Source organism: Otolemur garnettii, unplaced genomic scaffold (genome assembly GCF_000181295.1).
Source record: "Otolemur garnettii isolate 467f Iridium unplaced genomic scaffold, OtoGar3 scaffold00111, whole genome shotgun sequence".
NCBI lineage: Eukaryota > Metazoa > Chordata > Mammalia > Primates > Galagidae > Otolemur > Otolemur garnettii.
In genome coordinates this window covers 3,998,165-4,018,435 of record NW_003852506.1, presented here as the reverse complement: position 1 = coordinate 4,018,435, position 20,271 = coordinate 3,998,165, and the positions used below count along the sequence as shown (strand labels likewise).

The following is a 20,271-nucleotide window of genomic DNA, read 5'->3' as shown; positions in this document are numbered from 1 at the left end:
TACCAAACTATTCTCCCAACAAAATTGTTCCTTATGGGGATAGAAGATTAGGAGATCTTATTCAAAGAAAACTTAGGCTATATTGGAGACAGATACATGTTCACTGTAAAAAATTTAATTGCACGCACTCCTGAGAGGTAACCAGTCTCCTACATATCTTTCTAGACATTTCTGAGCACACAAGTAAATATATGTTGACACATTCTAAAAAAAAAAAACCACTAGTCTGTACTGTTTGCTCATTGCATAATTTTTTTTTTTTTGAGACAGTCTCACTTGTCGCCCTCCGTAGAGTGCTATGTAATCACTACTCACAGCAACCTCAAACTCTTGAGCTTAAGTAATTCTCTTGCCTCAGCCTCCCAAGTAGCTGGGACTACAGGCGTCTGCCCCAAAGCCTGGCTTAAAGTTGAGGTTTCCCTCTGGCTCAGGCTGGCCTCCAACTGGTGAGCTCAGGAACTCCACCCGCCTCGGCCTCCCAGAGTACTAGGATTTACAAGTGTGAGCCAAGCTGCCCGGCCCTGCATAACGTTTTTGAAATATTTTCCTTGGAAGATAATTGCTATTTCCTTCCCTAGTTGTATGAAGGTACTGCAAATTATTTAACCATTATACCCTTCTCCTTAAGTGTTGTGGCCTCTCAATCACACAAAAACACTGGAAACGCGTAGAAGCCGATCAGTTGCCATTTTGGTATCTGCACAATTGCGCCTTTGCCAAACAGGAAACATACAAAAAGAATACTGAATTCTGCTAACCAGGTAAATTACACTATGCTAAGGTCTCCTAAAATTGCAAGGGAGAAATGATGGGGCAAGGAATGAAGAAGTACTGATTTTACACACCTCAAAGAAAACCTCAAAGCAACACAACAAAAAATGAAAACTACAAAAAGCATCCATCTTGGTGCATCCCAATTACTAAATAACAAATGATACTCTAGGGCCAAAGTCAATCGTAAATAATGACGTTTCTAGACAAAATGACTTCAGATCTTCAAGGCGTACCACATATAACTCATTCACCCAATTTCGTGCACTATAGTCGGGGCACTACCCCCTTCGGAAGAGAAAGTCATTTTTTCCCTGCGTTTCAGGTTTCTGGACTTTTCGCCGCTGCGGGGCACAAGAAGGCGGTGGCGCACGCGGACCCTTGGCCCCACCTCTGGGCTGTCTCGGCCACTCGCGCCCTGAGGCTGCCGTAGGGGGCCGGCTGAGTACGCGGGCGGCGATTGGTTCCGGGCCAGGGTGGGCGTGGCTGGAGGACCGAGGTTTATAAGCTTCTGCGACGCAGCTGCGCGGGTTTGCGCCGCCATCTACTGCGGAGGTTCTTTCTTCTCCAGTTTCTCCAAGCCCAGACCCGCGCTTGTGACCCGCGAGACATGACGATGAAGGCGGTGTGCGTGTTGAAGGGTGACGGCGCAGTGCAGGGCACCATCCACTTCGAGCAGCAGGCAAGGGCTGGGACGGAGGCCCGTTGCGGGGCCGCAACCCGCGCACCTGTACCGGTAGCTGGCAGGCGGCCTTGCCTAGGGCCGCCCTCGTCACGCCCCGAGCGCGTCCGCGCCGCCCGGTCCCCCGGGCTGTGCGGCGCCCGTTAAGTGCTGAGTCACCCTGCGGGCGGGGCGCGGCGGGGCTGGGCCAGGGCGTGGGCTAGAGTGCGGGAAGAAAACGCCGGGGCCTGCCCCGCGGGTGCACACCGCGGCTGCATTGGAAGGTTGTGGGCGGGCTGTCGCTTCGGGGTCGTTCGGCCGGCCCGGAAGCTTGGCACGTTTGAAGCGGCCGTAGTCCTTCCTTACCTTGTCTATTCTTGCTCCCGAGGATTCCGCATTCACCAATTTACGTAGTCCGAGGCCTGTCCGGTCCTTTAGATAGCGGGTGGCGGTCCGCCTATGCATTGTCGCATCCCTTATCCTTCTGGGGCTGCTTTTCCGACTTAGTCTCAGGTCTCCGTTTTTGTGCAGCTCTAGATAATAAAACTGTTTTTTAAGGTTTAAAGAGGCTGTGGAAAACAGTACGCAATAGGGACCATATGTGGCACTTTACAGGCAAGTTGGCCCTCGTTTTAGGTCATGGTCAGGCCACGGGGGCAAAGAAGACGCCCTTGGACAGAGATCTTTTTCCTCTTTTGTAGTTCCAAAAGCCAGCGATCTAATTGTTTTGTTGGGGATTTTCCCGGGCAAGGATTCTCAACTCTGGGTGACACTACACTTATTTGGGGGAGCTTTGAAAAAAATACAGGTATCAGGGCCCAACCTCCAAACAAGTAACATCAAAATCTGTCGCAGTGCAGTCTGAGGATTGCTATTTTTTTGAAAGTATCTCTAGTGATTTTAATGTGGACCCAGGATTGACAACTGTTTTTTGAGGACATGGGTGGGGTTTGGATTTCGAAGTTAGGAGACTTGGGATTTCCATTACGTCGAATTGGCACTTAACTATGTTATTGGATTCTTGAAGTGGCTTTAAGATTGTTCTGCTAATAGGCAAGTTCGTGAGGTGGTACGAGACAAAATTTCTGAACAAATCTCGTAAAATAAAGTATACAGAAATACAATAATACTGCAAAACACGTGGGTTGGAGGGAAGGTACTTATACGACTGTCCTGGGAACCTTAAGGAGGTTACCAAACTGGTGGAAAATGGTTTATTTAGCTTAATAATCATGAGAGAATATGTAATAATATGAATGAGATTGTTGCTTTAAAATGGTGTACAAACTTGTGAGAGGACAGAAGCAGTAGTCTGTAAGTGTGAAATTTATGCGAAGGAGAACTTGGGTTTGATTTTAGGTTTTCTTTCATTGGTCTCCACGTTTTCTGGAGAAGGCTCTTAGGCATTTGACTGCATTTTGGTTGCCTTGTCAGACATTTTGCTGCCTCTTCTCCCACATGATTCACCAGGACTGTATGGAGTCTGGATCGCCTCCCTCTGGCTTTTGATAAGCCACGTCGGAACCCTCGGTCTTTCCAGAGAAAGCTGCTCTTTCTCTGAGCAGCTTGTGTGGTTCCTTTTTTTAAACTCCCAACTTTATCCTGGTGGTGTCCTTCATACCCTTCATACCTCATACAGACACTTGGGTAGTTAAGTACTATAGCTTTCCAGATACACACATATAATCAGTTGGCTACATAAACTGTTTGGTTTGGCCTATGTAGGGTTGAAAATTTTTAGATGCCAACTTTTAAAAATCAAAAATTTTTAAAATTTCTAATTTTCCTGGCTTTTCTTAAAAATTGAGAGATCTGCTGATACTGAACTTTCATTACCCCAGGACAGCACTTTGTGCTGGAGCATTTTACATTCCTTTTTGCTTCTCAGGCCTATTTACTCCTTTATGGTAACAACTTGGTCCCTGTAGGGTTTCAGCCAGCTTGCTTTTTAACAACTGCTTATATTTGCAGTATGCATTGCCCCTTAAGTGGAGGTTGGAAAGGACCTGGTCTTTTTGTGTTTTTATGCTCTGTATAACACATTTTTTTTGACAGAGTCTCACTGTGTTGCCCTTGGTAGAGTACGTGGCATCACAGCTCACAGCAACCTCAAACTTTGGGGCTTAAGTGATTCTCTTGCCTCAGCCTCCCAGGTAGCTGGGACTACAGGCGACCACTATAACGCCTGGCCGTTTTTTTTGTTGCCCTTGTTTCGCTTGCCTTGGCCAGGTTCTATCCCACCACCCTCCGTGTATGTGGCTGGCACCATAACCACTGTTGCTAAGGGCACTTTAAGGGTGCTGAGCCTGTATAACACATTTTGAGGGGCAACATTAATACTTGAGTTTTTCCAAAATTAAGTATTTAGAAGAATCATAGTATAATATCTCTTATTCAAAAAGAAAAAAAAAAAGGACAGCAGTTATGAGGATACTTCCATTGGAGCCAGTGGTATTTTGCAGTGGGAGAGCAAATCTGAAAGGCTAATGCTTCTTGGTACTGTTGGCCTTGTCTATTTGAAAACAAACCAAGTGGCTGGGCAGAGTGGCTCATGCCTGTTATCCTAGCACTCTGGGAGGCGAAGGCGGGTAGATTGCTTGATCTTAGGAGTTGGAGACCCCCATCTGTACTAAAAATAGAAAAAGTAGCTGGGGATGTGTGCCTTCTTTCAGTATGTCTCTTTGTATTTAATGGTTTATTAGGAACTCCCTTGATTTCTGCGTGTAGCTGCACAGCCCCATCACTCATCACCCTTGCCTGCCTGGAAATTCTGTTTAGGTTTTTTATTGTCTTTCTTGTTTTGTTAGAGTGGAAAGGTTATCTAAGTGCCTAAAAAGATTTTAGAAAACAGTACTTCTGGTTAGATTAGAATTGGTCCTCCTGGGGTGAGTTGGATAGGATATTTTGGGGTTACTAATTAAAAATACTTATGAAGGGAACTTAAAAACATTGACTGAGGAAACAGTGGAGGATGGTGGTTCTAGGATAGCCTGCCGGATACTTCCAAGGTTCCTTTTTCTTCTTTAAAGCAAGTTGGTATGTTTGCCCTGTATTAGAGCGCAGGCTGCATGAAGCAAAAGCAAGGGGCTAAAGAGGTAATAGTACTACACCTTTTGGGTTAAAAGGACACACATGCTCAACATATACAAATACAGCCTAGTCAAAAGTATTTACTAATAAACAAGTACTTTTTCTTATTACGTATTTTCTGTAAAAAAGTCAAGCCCTGCAAAGCATATGAATCAGACAATTTGGTACTTACTGTTTTTTTTTTTCTTTCTTTCGAGACACATGTCAGCCTGGCTCACAGCAACCTCAGACTCATGGCTTCAGCTATCTTTCTGCCTCAACTTCAGGAGTAGCTATGACTACTGGCACTGACCACACGTTGGGCTAATTTTTGTATTTTTAGTAGAGACAAGGTCTCACTCTTGCTCAGGCTGGTCAGGAACTCCTGAGTGGCCTCAGGTGCTTTTAATAGGTTGCTTAATCATGATGCCGGAGCACAGAGCCACCTGCATGCTGAATGCTTGCTAGAGGCTCACTGGCTGGAAAGCAGTGGGCCTGGGATTCTGACGCCCAATTCCATGTTCTTTTCACTTTATTGTGTGTGTTGAAGGTAAATCAGCTGTTTACTTTGTTCAGAGGCACCTGTTCTCTGAAACGTGTTGTACTTCTCTTTGAATGAAGGGAAATGGACCAGTTATGGTAAAGGGACGCATTACAGGACTGGCTGAAGGTGATCACGGATTCCATGTCCATCAGTTTGGAGATAATACACAAGGTGGGTGTCTTGCTGCTCTAGGGACCCATACCTTAACCAAGTACAGTAAACAGGACTGAGTAGAGTAACCCCCTATACATTAAAAACCCACAATTTTTTTTAAAGGTCATGTTAAAATGACTACTAAGATGAACCTTAGGGAGAATAACCACAAAAAGGAGAAGTTGATTTTTTGGGGTCGTGATTATGGTCAACTATAAGAAATTGTTAAGAATGAAAAAGTAAAGCTCATTTCTTACCTGTGGTAATGATCCCTGGTGTTTGTGAGCTGGGGTTTGAGGGGACATCACAGGGTCCGCGTTTATTTGCGTTCTGCTATATGAGGACAGATAGCTCCACACTACAACACAGGATCCTTAGGGAAGAAGTACTGTGCAAACTGCAGGTAGCAAACTCTTGGTGCTTTGGAATAACTTTCATTTTCATCATTTAGGATTAGAAGCAAGTTAAAGTTTATGGGTTAAATTGTATTTAGTGATCTTTTGTCTTTATTTGAACCACAGTCTGAACTTTGTGTTTATGGATTTCTTATGTTGAGAACTTTATTCATTTTACTAGAACTTGTTTTTAATGTTCTATAATTTAGTTCCAAATAGTGATTTAATGACAAGATTTGATCCGTTTCAATAATTATAATATTAACATTTCCAAGCAGCCAGTTGCTTCTTGGTTTGGGAGGTGCTTGTCCTGTAGCTTTGACTAGCTGAGCTACTTCCTGTAACCTGTCTTTCTCCCTGCGTGGGACTCCTGGGGAAAGTAGGACTGCTGAATAGAGAAGCCCATGTCATGGATGGACCTACCACACTGTGGGGGTTGTGTTCTTTGTGAATGGCATCCTCTGGCATACGAGAGTGCTGTTTGTATGGGGTGCAGTTGGAGTGCCACCCCCTGGAGTTATGTGAGGCAGCAGCCTTGGTCCTTGGACCTAAGGTGCTGTGTTAATGTTCTCCCCACAGCAAGTAAAGGCCACAGACCAGAGAGCTGCTTGGTACTGTGTTGCTGGAGAGGTAAGGTTTTTGTAGTTAAGGCATTCTGCCTTCTTGAATACTAGGATCATAATCAGAGTATTTTAAAAATAGAAGTCTGGGCTTGGCGCCTGTGGCTCAAGTGGCTAAGGCACCAGCCATGTACACACACGGTGGCGGGTTTGAATCCAGCTCAGGCCCGCCAAACAATGACGGCTGCAACCAAAAAATAGCCGGGCGTTGTGGCGGGCGCCTGTGGTCCCAGCTACTTGGGAGGCTGAGGCAAGAGACTCGCTTGAGCCCAGGAGTTGGAGGTTGCTGTGAGCTGTGATGCCACAGCACTCTACCCAGGGAGACAGCTTGAGGCTCTGTCTCAAAAAAAAAAAAAAAAAATAGAAGTCTGGTTCCTTAATTTTAGAGCAAAGAAGTCAAAGCTAACTTTGTTAGTGTCAGACTGTAGTTAAAACTTGTCTCTACTGCCTGCCCACAGTGTTTTTATACCAAGGTGTTGCTTAGCCCGGAAGTCATGATGCATGTCCGTGCTTTCTCCAAGTGCAGGTTTCAGCAATGTTTCTTATTAGAATGTATTTGGAGTTCTGTTTCGTAATTTTTGTTTGTTTGTTTGTAAATAGGCTGTACCAGTGCAGGTCCTCACTTTAATCCTCAATCCAAAAAACATGGTGGGCCAAAGGATGAAGAGAGGTAAGCAATAAGATGCTTAGCTCTTGTTATAACCAAAGCAGTGGAATCTGTATGTGTACTGCTTGCAAATTGCATGTTAAGATAATTGTGTTCTCCACCAATTGGTTTTGCATTTGTTGATGCCCATGGAACCCTTTATCCAAAAGTGCTGGGATTTACTTCCTGGGGCACTTAAAACGACAAATGGGGACACTTAAAACGATTTGGTTTTGTAGCATTTATTGAAGATAGAACTAATACAAGTGCCAAAGGGAACTAATACAAGAAATATCATGAGTAACAAACACTACCAAACAATCATCCTTGTGAAACATGGGAACCTTCTGTAGATAAAAATAAGACATTGAACCTGGTCAAGACTCCTTTTGTGTTGTGTTTTCTGAAAGCCTTTCAGGGAAATATTAGATTTAAGGACAGAGATTAGTTTTTAAATAATAGGCCTTGGGGGCATAACTTTCTTAGCTATGCCAGTAATTAACAGGCATAACTCAGTAACTTAAAGAGTTCACACTTTGGTACTTTACTTCTGAAACTAGAGGTATACTCCCATCCTGTGACTTTTCCCCAGAGCATTCATTACTTTATAAACATCAATCCTTGTTTGAAGAGTTGTGTCTAGAATGTCTTTGTTTCCAAGATTTTGTCAATTCTGGAAAAGTGGGTCTTATTTGGTATATACTAGTAAAAATTACACCTTTTAGCCCACCCTTATATACTTAGTCAATTTTTAATTTAGTTCATGAACTCTATACTGATGGTAAGTGGAATTTGTCCTAATCAATCTGATGCTTTTTCAACATAGGCATGTTGGAGATCTGGGCAATGTGACTGCCGGCAAAAATGGTGAGGCCATTGTGTCTATTGAAGATTCTATGATCTCACTCTCAGGAGAACATTCCATCATTGGCCGCACAATGGTGGTGAGTGTTTGTAGTATAAAGGATATGTGTAAAATTTCTCCTGATTTAGTCATGTATCTTTTTATGACTTCGTGAATATTTCTGTTCTGCTTTCTAAAGATCCAGACAAATTGTAGTTCAGATTAGGAAAAGCAGTTTATGTGAAAATGAACTGTTTTTATCTAGGCCAGTTAAGAACATTGTTTTGCTAAGATTAGCAGTAAAAAGCAGGTTTCATTTGGTCATATTAGATCCCAATTGGGAAAACTACTAGTAGTCTTAAATTTTAAAATAGCCAGATTTTCTTGCCACAATTCAATTTCCTTCTTGTACCTAGACAGAACATTTTGTTATGTTTACAATTTTGAATGGACTTGAGTATTAATGTCCATTCCATTCTGCAGGTTATCATTACTTGTTAATAACGTAAGAAAATTGGTTGCCTCAGTTACCCTGCGGAGGCACATCTGGTTCATGCAAAGTAATATAGGCTCTTCTTCTGCCTACCCTCGAGGGACAGTTAATATTCAGTAGCCACTTCCTTTCAATTAACACTTTATCCTTACAGTTGTCTTCAGCTGTAATTGTGAAGCAGAAAAATCATTTGAGTTCATAAATTTTAATGGACAAAATTTAAAATACTATTGCTAAAACCTTTAAGACAATTTTACGATTACTTCTTATAGGCATGCCATTTTTATAGTTTTGGGTTCCCTTTCACTCCTTTCTTTTACAAAGCAATTAAAAAAGTGCCAAAAGTAAACACAAGGATGACTACTGTAACTAAGGTTGCCATAGTTTATCATGGAGGATTAAAGCTAGCATGTGGTAGCCTAGAAGCTTTTGGATTTTTAGTATTTCATTTAGAGACAGCAATACTTACCTAATGTATAAAGGTAACAGGTCTTTCCTTGTACCATCACGAAAAAACAGGAGTTCCTACTTTAAAACTACTAGTTGAAATGTACTAGTATTTCTCTGCTAGTGGGATTATTTTAATGTTATTTTTGTAATATTATGAGGTTCTTGAAAATCATTTGGGTATTAGAAGAGGTGGTAATTACTCAAAGTTCTATGTTTTTAAAATTTTTTAAAGGTCCACGAAAAAGCAGATGACTTGGGCAAAGGTGGAAATGAAGAAAGTACAAAGACGGGAAATGCTGGAGGTCGACTGGCTTGTGGCGTAATTGGGATCGCCCAGTAAAGATTACCAAGGATGTGGTCTGAGTCCTAGTAACTCATCTGTTATCCTGCTAGTTGTAGAAATGTAACTTGATAAACATTAAACACTGTAATCTTAAGAGTGTAATTGTGTGACTTTTTTTAAATTGCTTTAAGTACCTGTAAAGAGAACTGATTTATGATCACTTGGAAGATTTGTATAGTTTTATAAAGTTGATTATCAATTAAAATGTCTGTTTTCAATTTCTGTATTTTGCCAGACTTAATCACAGATGGGTATTAAGCTTAATTGAATTTCTTCCATTCTCATTCAAGCCTGTGAATAAACACCCTGTGTGGCACTTATTTTGAGCCTATTAAAGCATCCAAATTGAAATTGTAAATTAGCTGATACTCATTTGTATAGAGCTTGAATGGAATAGATTTAGTAGTAACTATTTCCTAGCATTGTATTTTAAAAGTGTTTCAAGTGGGACCCTCAAAATGTATAAAATTTTAAATTTCTTGCTAAAAACTAAGCCCAATTTTGAATTTAGACTAATGGGCTGTCTATCCTTTGCCAGCTTTAGGTTGATCCTCCCTTAGTCATTTTGATTCATGAAGTGCCTGCTTATTTTAAAAAGTAGGTATTCTGGTTTAAGAGAGCCCAGGCAAGTTATAAACTCAGCTAAGAGTAAGATTACTGTATATACCAGCCAGAATGGCATATTCTCTACTTTGAAAAGTAGAGGTTGACACAGTCTGTGTTCAGATTAGCCCAGGGGTCCTCAAACTTTTTAAACGGGGGGGCCAGTTCACTGTCCCTCAGACCGTTGGAGGGCCGGACTGCGGGCCCCAGGACAAGTCAGCTGCTAAGCAGGACAGGCAGCAGTGGCAAAAACACTCGGAGAGGCCGGCCGCAGTTTGAGGACACCTGGTAGCCCGTTAAAGAAATCTGTATAATTGGAAGATGAAACCAAGTAAATGTTTGATTGCGGGTTCTGGGCATACAAAATAGTACAAGGATTTATACACCTAATTAATGTACCTGTGAGAATACTTCTAAATGAAAAAACTCAGGTTTGACTGGGTTACAAGTTTAATTGAAAATTGTAGAATATTTCTTATAGAGAAATGTTATTTCTCGAATGTAGTTCATTTAGGAGATGAAAGCCTAAAACTGTGATAAAGATCGGTCTATTCATAGTAAGTGGCTAAATGACCAGGTAGAGAACTTAAAAACAGATTTTTCACTGACGTACAATGTGGTGCATATGTGTGATAAGTATAGGGACTCGCTGGTGACCTTTTAAAAGCCTTAAGTGTAATCACACTACCTATATGTGTAAACAGGGTGGTCTCAATATTTTCAACTGCGAATACAGGCTGTAAATCCTTAAACCCTGGATGCTGAATAATCACATGTATGTTTTTCAGAAGGTTTCCCTTACAACTTTAAGGACAAGTTACATATAATTCAAGTCCACAGATAGGAAACTGATTTTCTCTCATTTTCTAAAGGCAGGAATACAAGAACATTGCCCTAGGTAGTAAACACTCCCCTTCAAAAACAAAGGTCTTGCAGAGTATTATTTAAGCAAAGTTATAAAGTAGCTTCGCCTGAGGATAAAGGGAAAGAAAATTAAGTGCAGAGCACACTGAAACTAGGACAGTTTAAGAATGGTACTTAAAAAGCTTCAACAAGGCCACAAAAGCTCGGTTAGTGTTAACGTCTTGGCACTGCATAGCACTTTTGGCTTTTCTGTACTATTTGAGATGCAGGCTTGATTCCGCTTTGGATGTCTTCATGTGGTAGTTCTGGAAAACCAGTTTCCCCTAGTTAACCTAACGATTTTAAGCATAAAAGCAGTATTTTATATATGGCAAAAATCTCAGAGGCTACCTCTGCCCAGCAGGGAAGTTTAAAAAAAAAAAAAAAAACAGTAAAGAAAGGCTCCAGGCAAGATTTATAGGAAACAGTAAGTTGCATTGAAGTCCTTAAACATAAAGTCAGTCCAAAAGCTTCTAGGTTGCAAATGTTAACCTTGATTTCTTTTATACTCCTCTGAAAAACTTAATGGCTGGTTAAACAAAACATGCAACCTTCTAAATAATATTCAGGTAACCATGTAATTTATAGTACAACCTGTAACACTGGGGGCTAATCCCCCCCCCCCACAAAATATCTCTACAAATTAATCGGGGCAACATTTATAAAGCCAATGGAAAAAAAGAAAACCTTGATCTAACTGCAGATACAAACTTTTCAATTAACATTAAAACCTTTACCTTATGACTGAAATTCTAAAACTTAAAAGTATTACATATGGAAGAGAATAACTACATAGAAATGTCTATTCCATAAACAAGTCTAATTTAGACTCCAGTACAGTATCAACAACTCAAACTTTGATGGTGAACAATCCTTTTCCACCTCAATGCAGTGTAGGAAGAATAGCACACATTAAAGTTTGTTACGAAAATAGAGTTTATTAAAAACATCCCTATTGTGTTGAGGAGCTTTCACCGTTACCTTGTCTTAAATTAAAAAAAAAAAAATAGAGAGCACTTCTAATTTTGATTTGTAAACTTTTTAAAGTCAAAACTTTTAAAAAGTTACAGCAAAAGGGGTAATATTTATTCATATTTTCAGTATTTTTTGTTATTTTGTGGCTATTTTTAAATAGAAGGGAAGCAATCAAATTGCTTACAATTCCCCACCAACTACCGTGGGGCTGTGATATAGCAGGAGCAAATATAATACAGCATCTGTACACCTGACGCTCTAACTCCAGGAAGTGTCACTGTCACATTTTGACAAATTCCAGTCACTTAGCGAGGAGCCTCTGCTGCTGAGCCAGAATCCTTTTCAGGTTCAACGGATGAGGTAGCCTCAGCAGGTAACTCTTCAGGTTTTACAACTGTGGTCTCAGACTCCCCCTTATCAAGTTCTGAAACAGTGTCTACATTTCCCACTTGGCTAAGGGGAGGTTCAATGGTTTTGTTACCACCTGCCCTGTCTGTCACCTCAGGCTTTTCCTTTCCTCGGTTTTCTTCCTTCTCTCTACGAGACTCTCTATCTCTAGAATCTCTCTCTCTGTCTCGATGCCCACTAGAGCGTCTATTTCTCTCTTCCAAGTCTCTGTGCCTGTCCCGGTCAGGGCTCCTTCTTCCCCACTCTCTCCTTTCACGATTACTATTATCTCTATCATCATTACGGCTCCCATACCGTTCCCGGTCATTTTCCACCCTATTTCCGAAAGATCTTCTTCCAAACCTCTCTTGGTCTCTACCTGAATTGAACTGCTGCCTGTTATCATTTCTAAACTGCTGTGGCTGCTGCTGGCTTGGTGGAGGCTGCTGCGACGGTGGCGGCTGCTGCTGCTGCTGTGGCTGTGGTGGTGGTGGCTGCTGCGGCGGTGGCTGTGGCTGCTGGGGTTGTTGCTGTCTCCCCTCTCTGTCTTCAGGAACACCTGGGCCTGGTCCTGGGCCCCCGAGCCCTGGCATTCCACCAGGCCGAACAAAGGGGCCGTGGGGTGGAAAGGGACCTTTCATTCCATGAGGTGGAGGCATTGCAAAGCCCCCTGGTCCTGGTGGCGGACCTCTGTGCATCATGTGTGGTGGCATGGGGCGAGGGGGCATCAGAGGGAATCGCTGCAGGTGAGGTGGAGGCATTCCTGGAGGGCGCTGAAGTGGGATGAGGCCGGGTCGGGCACCAAGAAGACCAGTAGATGGTGCCTGGAGCCCAATTACAGGACCAGGGGCAACCCCTTGAGTGCCTAAAAGACAACAAAAGCAAAATGTAAATACCATAGAAAGCAGCAGTGCATTTTCAGCTGGTTTAGCTGAAAGTAAGTGCAGCACCTTCAAATGTCACGCTTTTTGCCACTCTACCTGCCAACAACTCAATGTGAGGGCCCACTAATAACCTAAATAAGGCAGGCAATCACAAAGACTAATTTTTTTAAGTACCTAATAAAAGCAGAGGCCAAAATAAGCTGGAAAAGAAAATGTTAAAGGTGAGAGCAAATACTCAGAGGAGCACACATGTTAAATCCTGATGACCAACATTCACGATTACTAACTATTCAAGCCAAGTGAGCGGTACTACAGTACACTCAATCTTACAAAACTACATTCCCGTTCTAGGTCTAGAAAAAAACAAGGTCACTAACCTAGAAAAATCCAGAGGAAGGTCTCTTTGGTTCCACGCTACCCTCAGTCCACATTAAAACACCTCATGTAGTTGCTATGCAGTATGTACCACTTTAATGTTCACAAAGCAAAGACCCACACACAAATGTAAAGTTTATTTTTACAGTTCCTTCTTCAAAGCATAGCACAATGTGTGTAACTTGCTAGGCCCATATTACTGTTCACGAATGTTGAATGTTAAGCCATTCACCTTCCATCCATTCTTCCAAAGGTGGCAAATGCGATAAGCTTGTGCTGTTGAAAATAACTGATCTGTTGGCTTTATTTTCACATTTACAGAAGGGTTTGCTCATTGTAGTCTGACAGTCACACAAGTTCAACACCCCGTCATTTAAATCACATGGGCAAGAATTAATTTGTTTTGGTTCATCACTTAAGTAACATAAAAGCACTGGCATCTCACAATTTATTTCTTTGAAAATATAAAATATTACAAGGCAAATACTATGACCAAAAGGAGTAACTGTAATAATGGAAAATGTTCAGATATAACTTATAGAATATGCCATTTACTTGTGTGCTGCAAAAATGCCTTTGAGCTAGTTGTCAGGACAGATCATTTGGCCATAAGAGAAATGCTGTGACACTGAGAGGAAAATCACTCAATATTTCAGTACTAGTATTTTCATATCCTTTTTTTTTTTTGAGACAGAGCCTCAAGCTGTCCCCCTAGGTAGAGTGCCATGGCATCACAGCTCATAGCAACCTCCAACTCCTGGGCTCAAGTGAGTCTCCTGCTTCCGCCTCCCAAGTAGCTGGGACCATAGGCGCCTGCCACAATGCCTGGCTATTTTTTTTTGGTTGCAGCCATCATTGTTCTTTGGTGGGCCTGGGCTGGATTCGAACCCGCCACCTTAGGTGTATGTGGCTGGTGCCTTAGCCACTTGAGCCACAGCAGCTGAGCCATTCATATCCGTTTTTCCTTAGTATCATGTTATTTTAGGTTTACAACCTGAACCAATCTCTTTTCACCCACTTTTAGCGAACAGGTTCTAGAATGTTTCTAAATTTTTTCTTCTTTTTGAGACAGAGTCGCACTTTGTCCCCCTTGGTAGAGTGCCATAGCAACATAGCTCTCAGCAACCTCCAACTCTTGTGCTTAGGCGATCATTCCTGCCTCAGCCTCCTGAGTAGCTGAGACCCCAGGCGCCCTCCACAAAGCCCAGCTATTTTTAGAGACGAGGTCTCGCTCAGGCAATCCACCCGCCTCATCTTCCCAGTGTTGGGATCACAGGCGTGAACCACCATGCCTGGCCTTAATCAGGTTTTGCTACCTGAAACATGTAGTCAATATTCTCTCAGAGTTAACCACTTAAGTGGATCTGAAAGTGTACATAAACTACTTTATAACTCTTAACACAAAGACTCATCAGCTATGGCAATTAAATAAAATAATTATCTTCTGATTGCGTAAAGAAAAATATGTTATGGTGAAACATAATCTTACAAGCATGTTGGACATGTGCCTTAGTATTCTGGCTTCTAAAATGGGCATAGTAATAAACACTTGCCACTTATTGAGATCAAATGGGATAAAATACAGAGTGAACTCAATGCCTGGCTCCATTAACTGCTAAAATTATTATTCCACACATCTATTTAGAAAAGTGACAAATAACCTAACACTAAATATATAATTTTGCAAAAATATTTGTCAATTCCGATAATGAAGATCTTAATCCCTCCCCTTCCCCAATACTTACCCAGAGTTTAAAACCAAACACTTTAGAAGTTGGGAAAAACAAAAGACACTGAACTTCCACCTGCCAGGTCTAAAATTGGGAAATGCTAACTGCTCATCAAGAGCCAGAAACTGTGACATGGACAAATAAAGTGGGAAGTTTGTGTGTTCAGACTTTTTTGGGGAAAATTTCACAACAACACACATACCTAAGACCATCCCTATACTATAGCTCTGATGAAAACAAAGCTCAGTGGTACACGGAACTGTTCTTCACTCACTCAGTAAAGCACATCACCCCGGGGCAACAAAAGCACATGTCCTTTTGCTCTCATTTTTTAAAGCAATAGTATAATCCCAACATCTATGGACTTTAATTCAAAACAAACGACAGAAAATGTACATACTTGGGTACAGCCTCTTTTAATAGTTACCATACCTATCCCCCCTTTGCAGTGAACATATACTGCCTTTATAATAAAAATTACATTTAAATAAAAAAAACTAGGTGGCTGAAGTCTTTGGTAGGTTATCTAGCTGAACTTTAATTTTTACTAGGAAGGCTTTATTAAGAAAACTGGCATTATGCATGTATCAGTGGAATGTATATTGAGTTCTCCAGGTCAAACAGGCATTCAAAGCAGTTATCTTTTCTGGAAGTATGATGTACAACATAACTGCCAAGTTTTCCAGAGTTACAAATTTTAAAGAAACTCAAAACAGGGTGGCACCTGTAGCTCAGTGGGTAGGGCACTGGCCACATTCACCAAGGCTGGCCAGTTTGAACCTGTCCCGGGCCACCTAAACAATGACAACTGTAACAACAAAAAAATAGCCAGGCTATTTCTGTCAGGCGCCTGTAGTCCCAGCTTCTTGGGAGGCTGAGGCAAGAGAATCACTGAAGCCCAAGAGTTTGAGATTATGGTGAGCTGTGATGCCACGGTGCTCCACCAAGGGCAACATAAAAAAAACAAAAACTTCAAAACATTCATAAATGTATTAAATATAGACCTTTACACTGACTCATTTAATGGGCTAAGAATATAGTTCTTTCCTTCATAGTGTACAAAGTTCAGCAGATAAATACACAATTTTCAATTGCTGTATAAGGTGGCACAAGTTAGCACCAAGTGATACCAAGGTGGACCTGACAAAGATGGTGTGTGAAATCTGAGTGAGAGTCACAGGGATGTCCGACTTGCATCTCAAAGGAAAGGAAGAACAGGTAAGGTGGGCAGGCATTACTGTTAAGAGCAGCAGTTTTTGGCTGGGTGCCCATAGCACAGTGGTTTCAGAGCCAGCCACATGCACCGAGGGTGGCAGGTTCAAATCCAGCTAAACAATGCAATGCATTCTGGTGGGTGCCTGGAGTCCCAGGTACTTGGGAGGCTGAGGTAAGAGAAATGCTTAAGCCCAGGAGTCTGAGGTTACTGTGAGCTGTGACACCACAGCACTCTACCAGGGGCCACATAGACTGTCTCAAAAAACAAAAACCAACCAAACAAACAAACCAGCAGCTTTTGAAAAAGCTAAGCGCAGGTAAAGCAGCAAAGCACATAACTGCCCTATGACAATTTTTGATGAAAACTAAGAGAGAAAAATACAGACAGATGAGATGAGGTCTACAAGGCTGAACAAGTGGGTCAAGGCAGTTCCGAAGTCTCATGCTTGGGAAGGAAGCTGGATTCTGACCCGAAGTGATTCAGGAAACCACCAAGGAATTTTTAGCAGGCATCAACAATCCTATGATTTTTTTACAGAGATCCTTTGACAAGTAGTGTACAGGAAAGCAAGGAGGAAAAAGCCTCTAGGGAATAGTGACAGAGACTGAACTGAGAGGTGCTACAGATGAAGGACACAATGAAGACATTTTGTGAGCAGGACTGACAATCTAAGATGAATGGGCACAATTCTCTGCTCTGAATGAGTCGATAGAGGTATCAATGCAGGATCCGGAATTTAGGAAAAGAAACCATTTGGAGACAGATGATAAACTCCACACAGTAGTACTAAGAGTCAGAGCCCCCTGGGCAACCTCTGTGGAAATTGGTTTAAGAAGTTGATTATTTACATCCCCAGAGCTCAGAAGAGACAAATCATGGTGTTAACTCCCCCAGAATACAGGCCAAACAAAAATGAGCTCAGACCTGGGAAAACTTACATTTCTAATACAGTAAGGTTTGGGGGCAAACCAAAAAAGCAATAGCATCAAATTCTGCATTAAATTTTGAGAAATATAGAAAATAAACTGGAGCTTAACTCAAAAAGAGCAAGACTAAACTGAGGATTTCCTATGATGATCCAAAAAACAAGTTTTTACAATTAAAAGGTAAAAAGCAGATGCATTGCCATCTACATCAAAGATTTGGAATTATGTAAAATAAAGAGCAAGTACATTAAAGGGCTACAGGGGAGGTGAGGGTTGCTCTCAGAGTTGGGAATCTAATGTTCACCTTGAAATCTCAGAATTTAAATAAGGGATATACAGTAAATGCATAAATATGACAGCTTTCTGCCAAGAACCAGAGTGTATGTCACCAACAAGACAGATATAAAACTAAGATGTAAAAGGTCTGATTTTTACTGTAGAAGTGATCAATTTTTGCAACAGCCATTTGATTTCATTCATAGGGAATGTGAATTTTAAGTAAGATCTTTAAAGAAAAGCAGGGATTTGCTATGTGAAAAGGTGGGAGGAGGGCAGAGAACTTGGGAAAAGGCAGTCAGTTCCTCCACTTCTCCACCAATAACTCTGCCTCCCTTTCTACCTAGCCACTGCCTATAGGTGGTCTGGGATGTTTACCATTAACTTCATTTACTTTCAAATTCTCAATTTCATGTACCCTACCCTCCAACCCTCCTTCTCCTTTTACCAGATCATTCTTCTTAGGACTCCTTTCCAAAACAATCTTCAATTCCACCAGGCTAATGCTCCCAATGCCCTTCACATCTCTATGTTCCCCCCTTACCTGCCTCAGAGTCCATGAACCCTCACCATAGTTGCCTTGAACAAACCCCAACATTGGTTTTTAATGCAACTTCTCTACTTAATCTGTTTCTGAACCTGCCTGAGGGGTTACCCCATACCCCAGCATGCTAACTAGTTTCATTTTTAATTTTTGTAACTACAACCACAAGGGCACCCTTAATTCTAGCCATCAATCTTACCTTTTCCTAGTTAATTTACAGTCTTGTGTTCTATTTATTTTACACGTTCAAGTTTCTTCTTAATCCTCTCCAGGATTTAGAGAGGTTTTATAACAACTTAAGATAAAATTCACACAGCTTACAATTCACCCTTGTGAAGTGCACAATAAATGTTTTACCATAGTATATTCAGACAATTGGGCAGCCATCATAATCAACTTCAGAACATTTCATTATACCCCAAAGAAAACTGCATCTAGTGGCCATCACTCCCTGTTCCCGTCCCACCTTCCCCCCTTTACCCACACAAACCCACATAATCTATTTTCTGTTTGTGGACTTGCCTACTGTCAATATTTCATATACATAAAATCATATGTGGTCCTTTGTGACTGGTTCCCTTTACTTGCCCTTATCTTTTCAAGGTTCATCCATGTTGTACCATGTGTAGATGCATTTTTATTATGATCAAGTAATCAGAAGAATAGACCATATTATATTTATCTTGGTTGTTTTATCACTAAAAAGAAAGAGGCCTTTATAAAAAAACTTTTTCATCCACCTACCTACCATCAAACCTACCTATTTACTGGACCTGTATCCGTATTACTCCTTCTGTGTGTGACCATGTGTTCCAAAGGCTAAGCCAGGCCTTTATTTGTATCCTGGATCCATCCCGTCTCACCTACATACCAGCCTAACATATACACCTTATTTCTTGCACCAAAGTTCTCTTTTACTGGATTCCCCGATAAGAAGTATCGTGTGGTTTTGTCTTTTAGATAAAAAAGAAAAAACTTCTTTACCCTGAATCAGGTATCACCCTTGTAAACCAAGGCTCTTCAGAGATGTTCGAAATCGTTTTAATGTATCCATTTCTTCCTCTCCCACTGTTTCCTGACCTGTAACAGTAATTGGGCTTTTGAACCCATCATTCCAGGGAAACCACTTTTCTCAAGGTCTCTAAGAGCCTTCCTTTTAAATCCAGTTGAAAAGTCCCAGCACCTTCTTGATCCAATGGTGTCCTCTGATGGTTCTTCTCTCCCTCCCTCTCCGAGGAACTCTCTTTAATTGGTTTTCTAGATAGATTACCTCCCCCTATTCTGGCACCCTTGCCCACTGGGTACACTTCTCACTTCGCTAGAGAGAACAGGCTCCCACTAGTCTAAGGCTATCTTGAATTCTAGCTCTGCTACTTGTTAACAATGTGACCTTGGGAAGGTTACTTCATCTCCATATGCTTCAGTTTCCCTCATCTATAAAATGGGAATAACTTCATAGGGCGATATAGCTTAAATGATTAATATATACAAACTGCTTAAGAGAGTTTCTGGCATGTGGAACTATGTCTGTCTTAGCTCTCAGTATTCCCAATTGCTAAATGCTGAAGGATTTTTAGGGTTGGCCCTTTTACTACTCTACACTCTCCCCTTAGGTAATCTCATAAACTCTATGGCTTTAAATATTAACTTTATCTGATGACATCAGAATTCCTTGTTTACTTGACATCTGCACCTGGGTATCAAAGGTAAAATATCCACCAATTTAATTTGATATCTTCCCTCTAAACCTGTTATCTCAGGCATGGTAATTATGTTCTAATTGCTCAGGTAAAAAAACTTAGGTCGTTCTTAACTGTCTTTCTTTCACATTCCATATTTAAGTAAAGCAATACAGAAGAATATATCTTTAAATATTGCAACTCCAAACACATCACCCCTCCTGCACCAGCCCAATACAAGCCAGCCTGCATCTCATCTGCTTCAACAGTATCCCAAGCCACCTCCCTTTCCATTCTTGCCAACTCCTATGGTCTGTTTTCTAAGAGCCATACAAAACCTTGAGAAATTGCAAATCAGATTGCCACAAGGTGCAAAACCCTATACCACTTCCCATCAGACTGCACTCCCTGACCCTCTAAGCTCACCTCCCACCACTTTAGCCTTTGCTCTCCCTGCTACAGACACACTAGCCCTCTGTGGTCCCTCAACAAGCCAAGTTCCCCGTCAATGCTTACTTGGTCCCCTTACTTTTTATCTTCCTTTACCTCACTATCCTTCCCCTGTATTTCCATGGTATACTGTCTATTCAGGTTTCTCTCCAGGACACCTCCTCAGATGCCCTCTGGCCATTCTATTTAAAATAGCACATCCCACATAACACTGGCAAATCTTCTAACCACCCTGTTTTATTCTCTCCATAGGAGTATCTCTATGTGAAATTACTAATTTACTTATTATCCAAGTCCCTACTAGATTATAAGCTCAGGAAGACAGGTTTTATTT

The 20,271-nt window shown here is 41.5% G+C and overlaps 2 protein-coding genes across 2 annotated transcripts in view; one reads left to right on the top strand and one right to left on the bottom strand.

Annotated features, from left to right (window-relative positions):
* Window positions 1-1,301: 1,301 nt before the first annotated feature.
* Window positions 1,302-9,336, top strand: SOD1 (superoxide dismutase 1). The gene is made up of 5 exons (XM_003797071.3): window positions 1,302-1,453; window positions 5,123-5,216; window positions 6,814-6,883; window positions 7,686-7,803; window positions 8,879-9,336. Exons 1-5 carry the CDS (start codon window positions 1,382-1,384, stop codon window positions 8,984-8,986), a joined length of 462 nt encoding a protein of 153 aa, XP_003797119.1. The 5' UTR covers window positions 1,302-1,381; the 3' UTR covers window positions 8,987-9,336.
* A 2,077-nt stretch (window positions 9,337-11,413) lies between these two features.
* Window positions 11,414-20,271, bottom strand: part of SCAF4 (SR-related CTD associated factor 4) — a 62,695-nt gene continuing 53,837 nt past the window's right edge. The window contains exon 19 of the mRNA XM_012809673.2: window positions 11,414-12,722. Coding sequence (XP_012665127.1) covers window positions 11,776-12,722 — 947 coding nt within the window. The 3' untranslated portion in view covers window positions 11,414-11,775. The remainder of the gene's footprint in view (window positions 12,723-20,271) is intronic.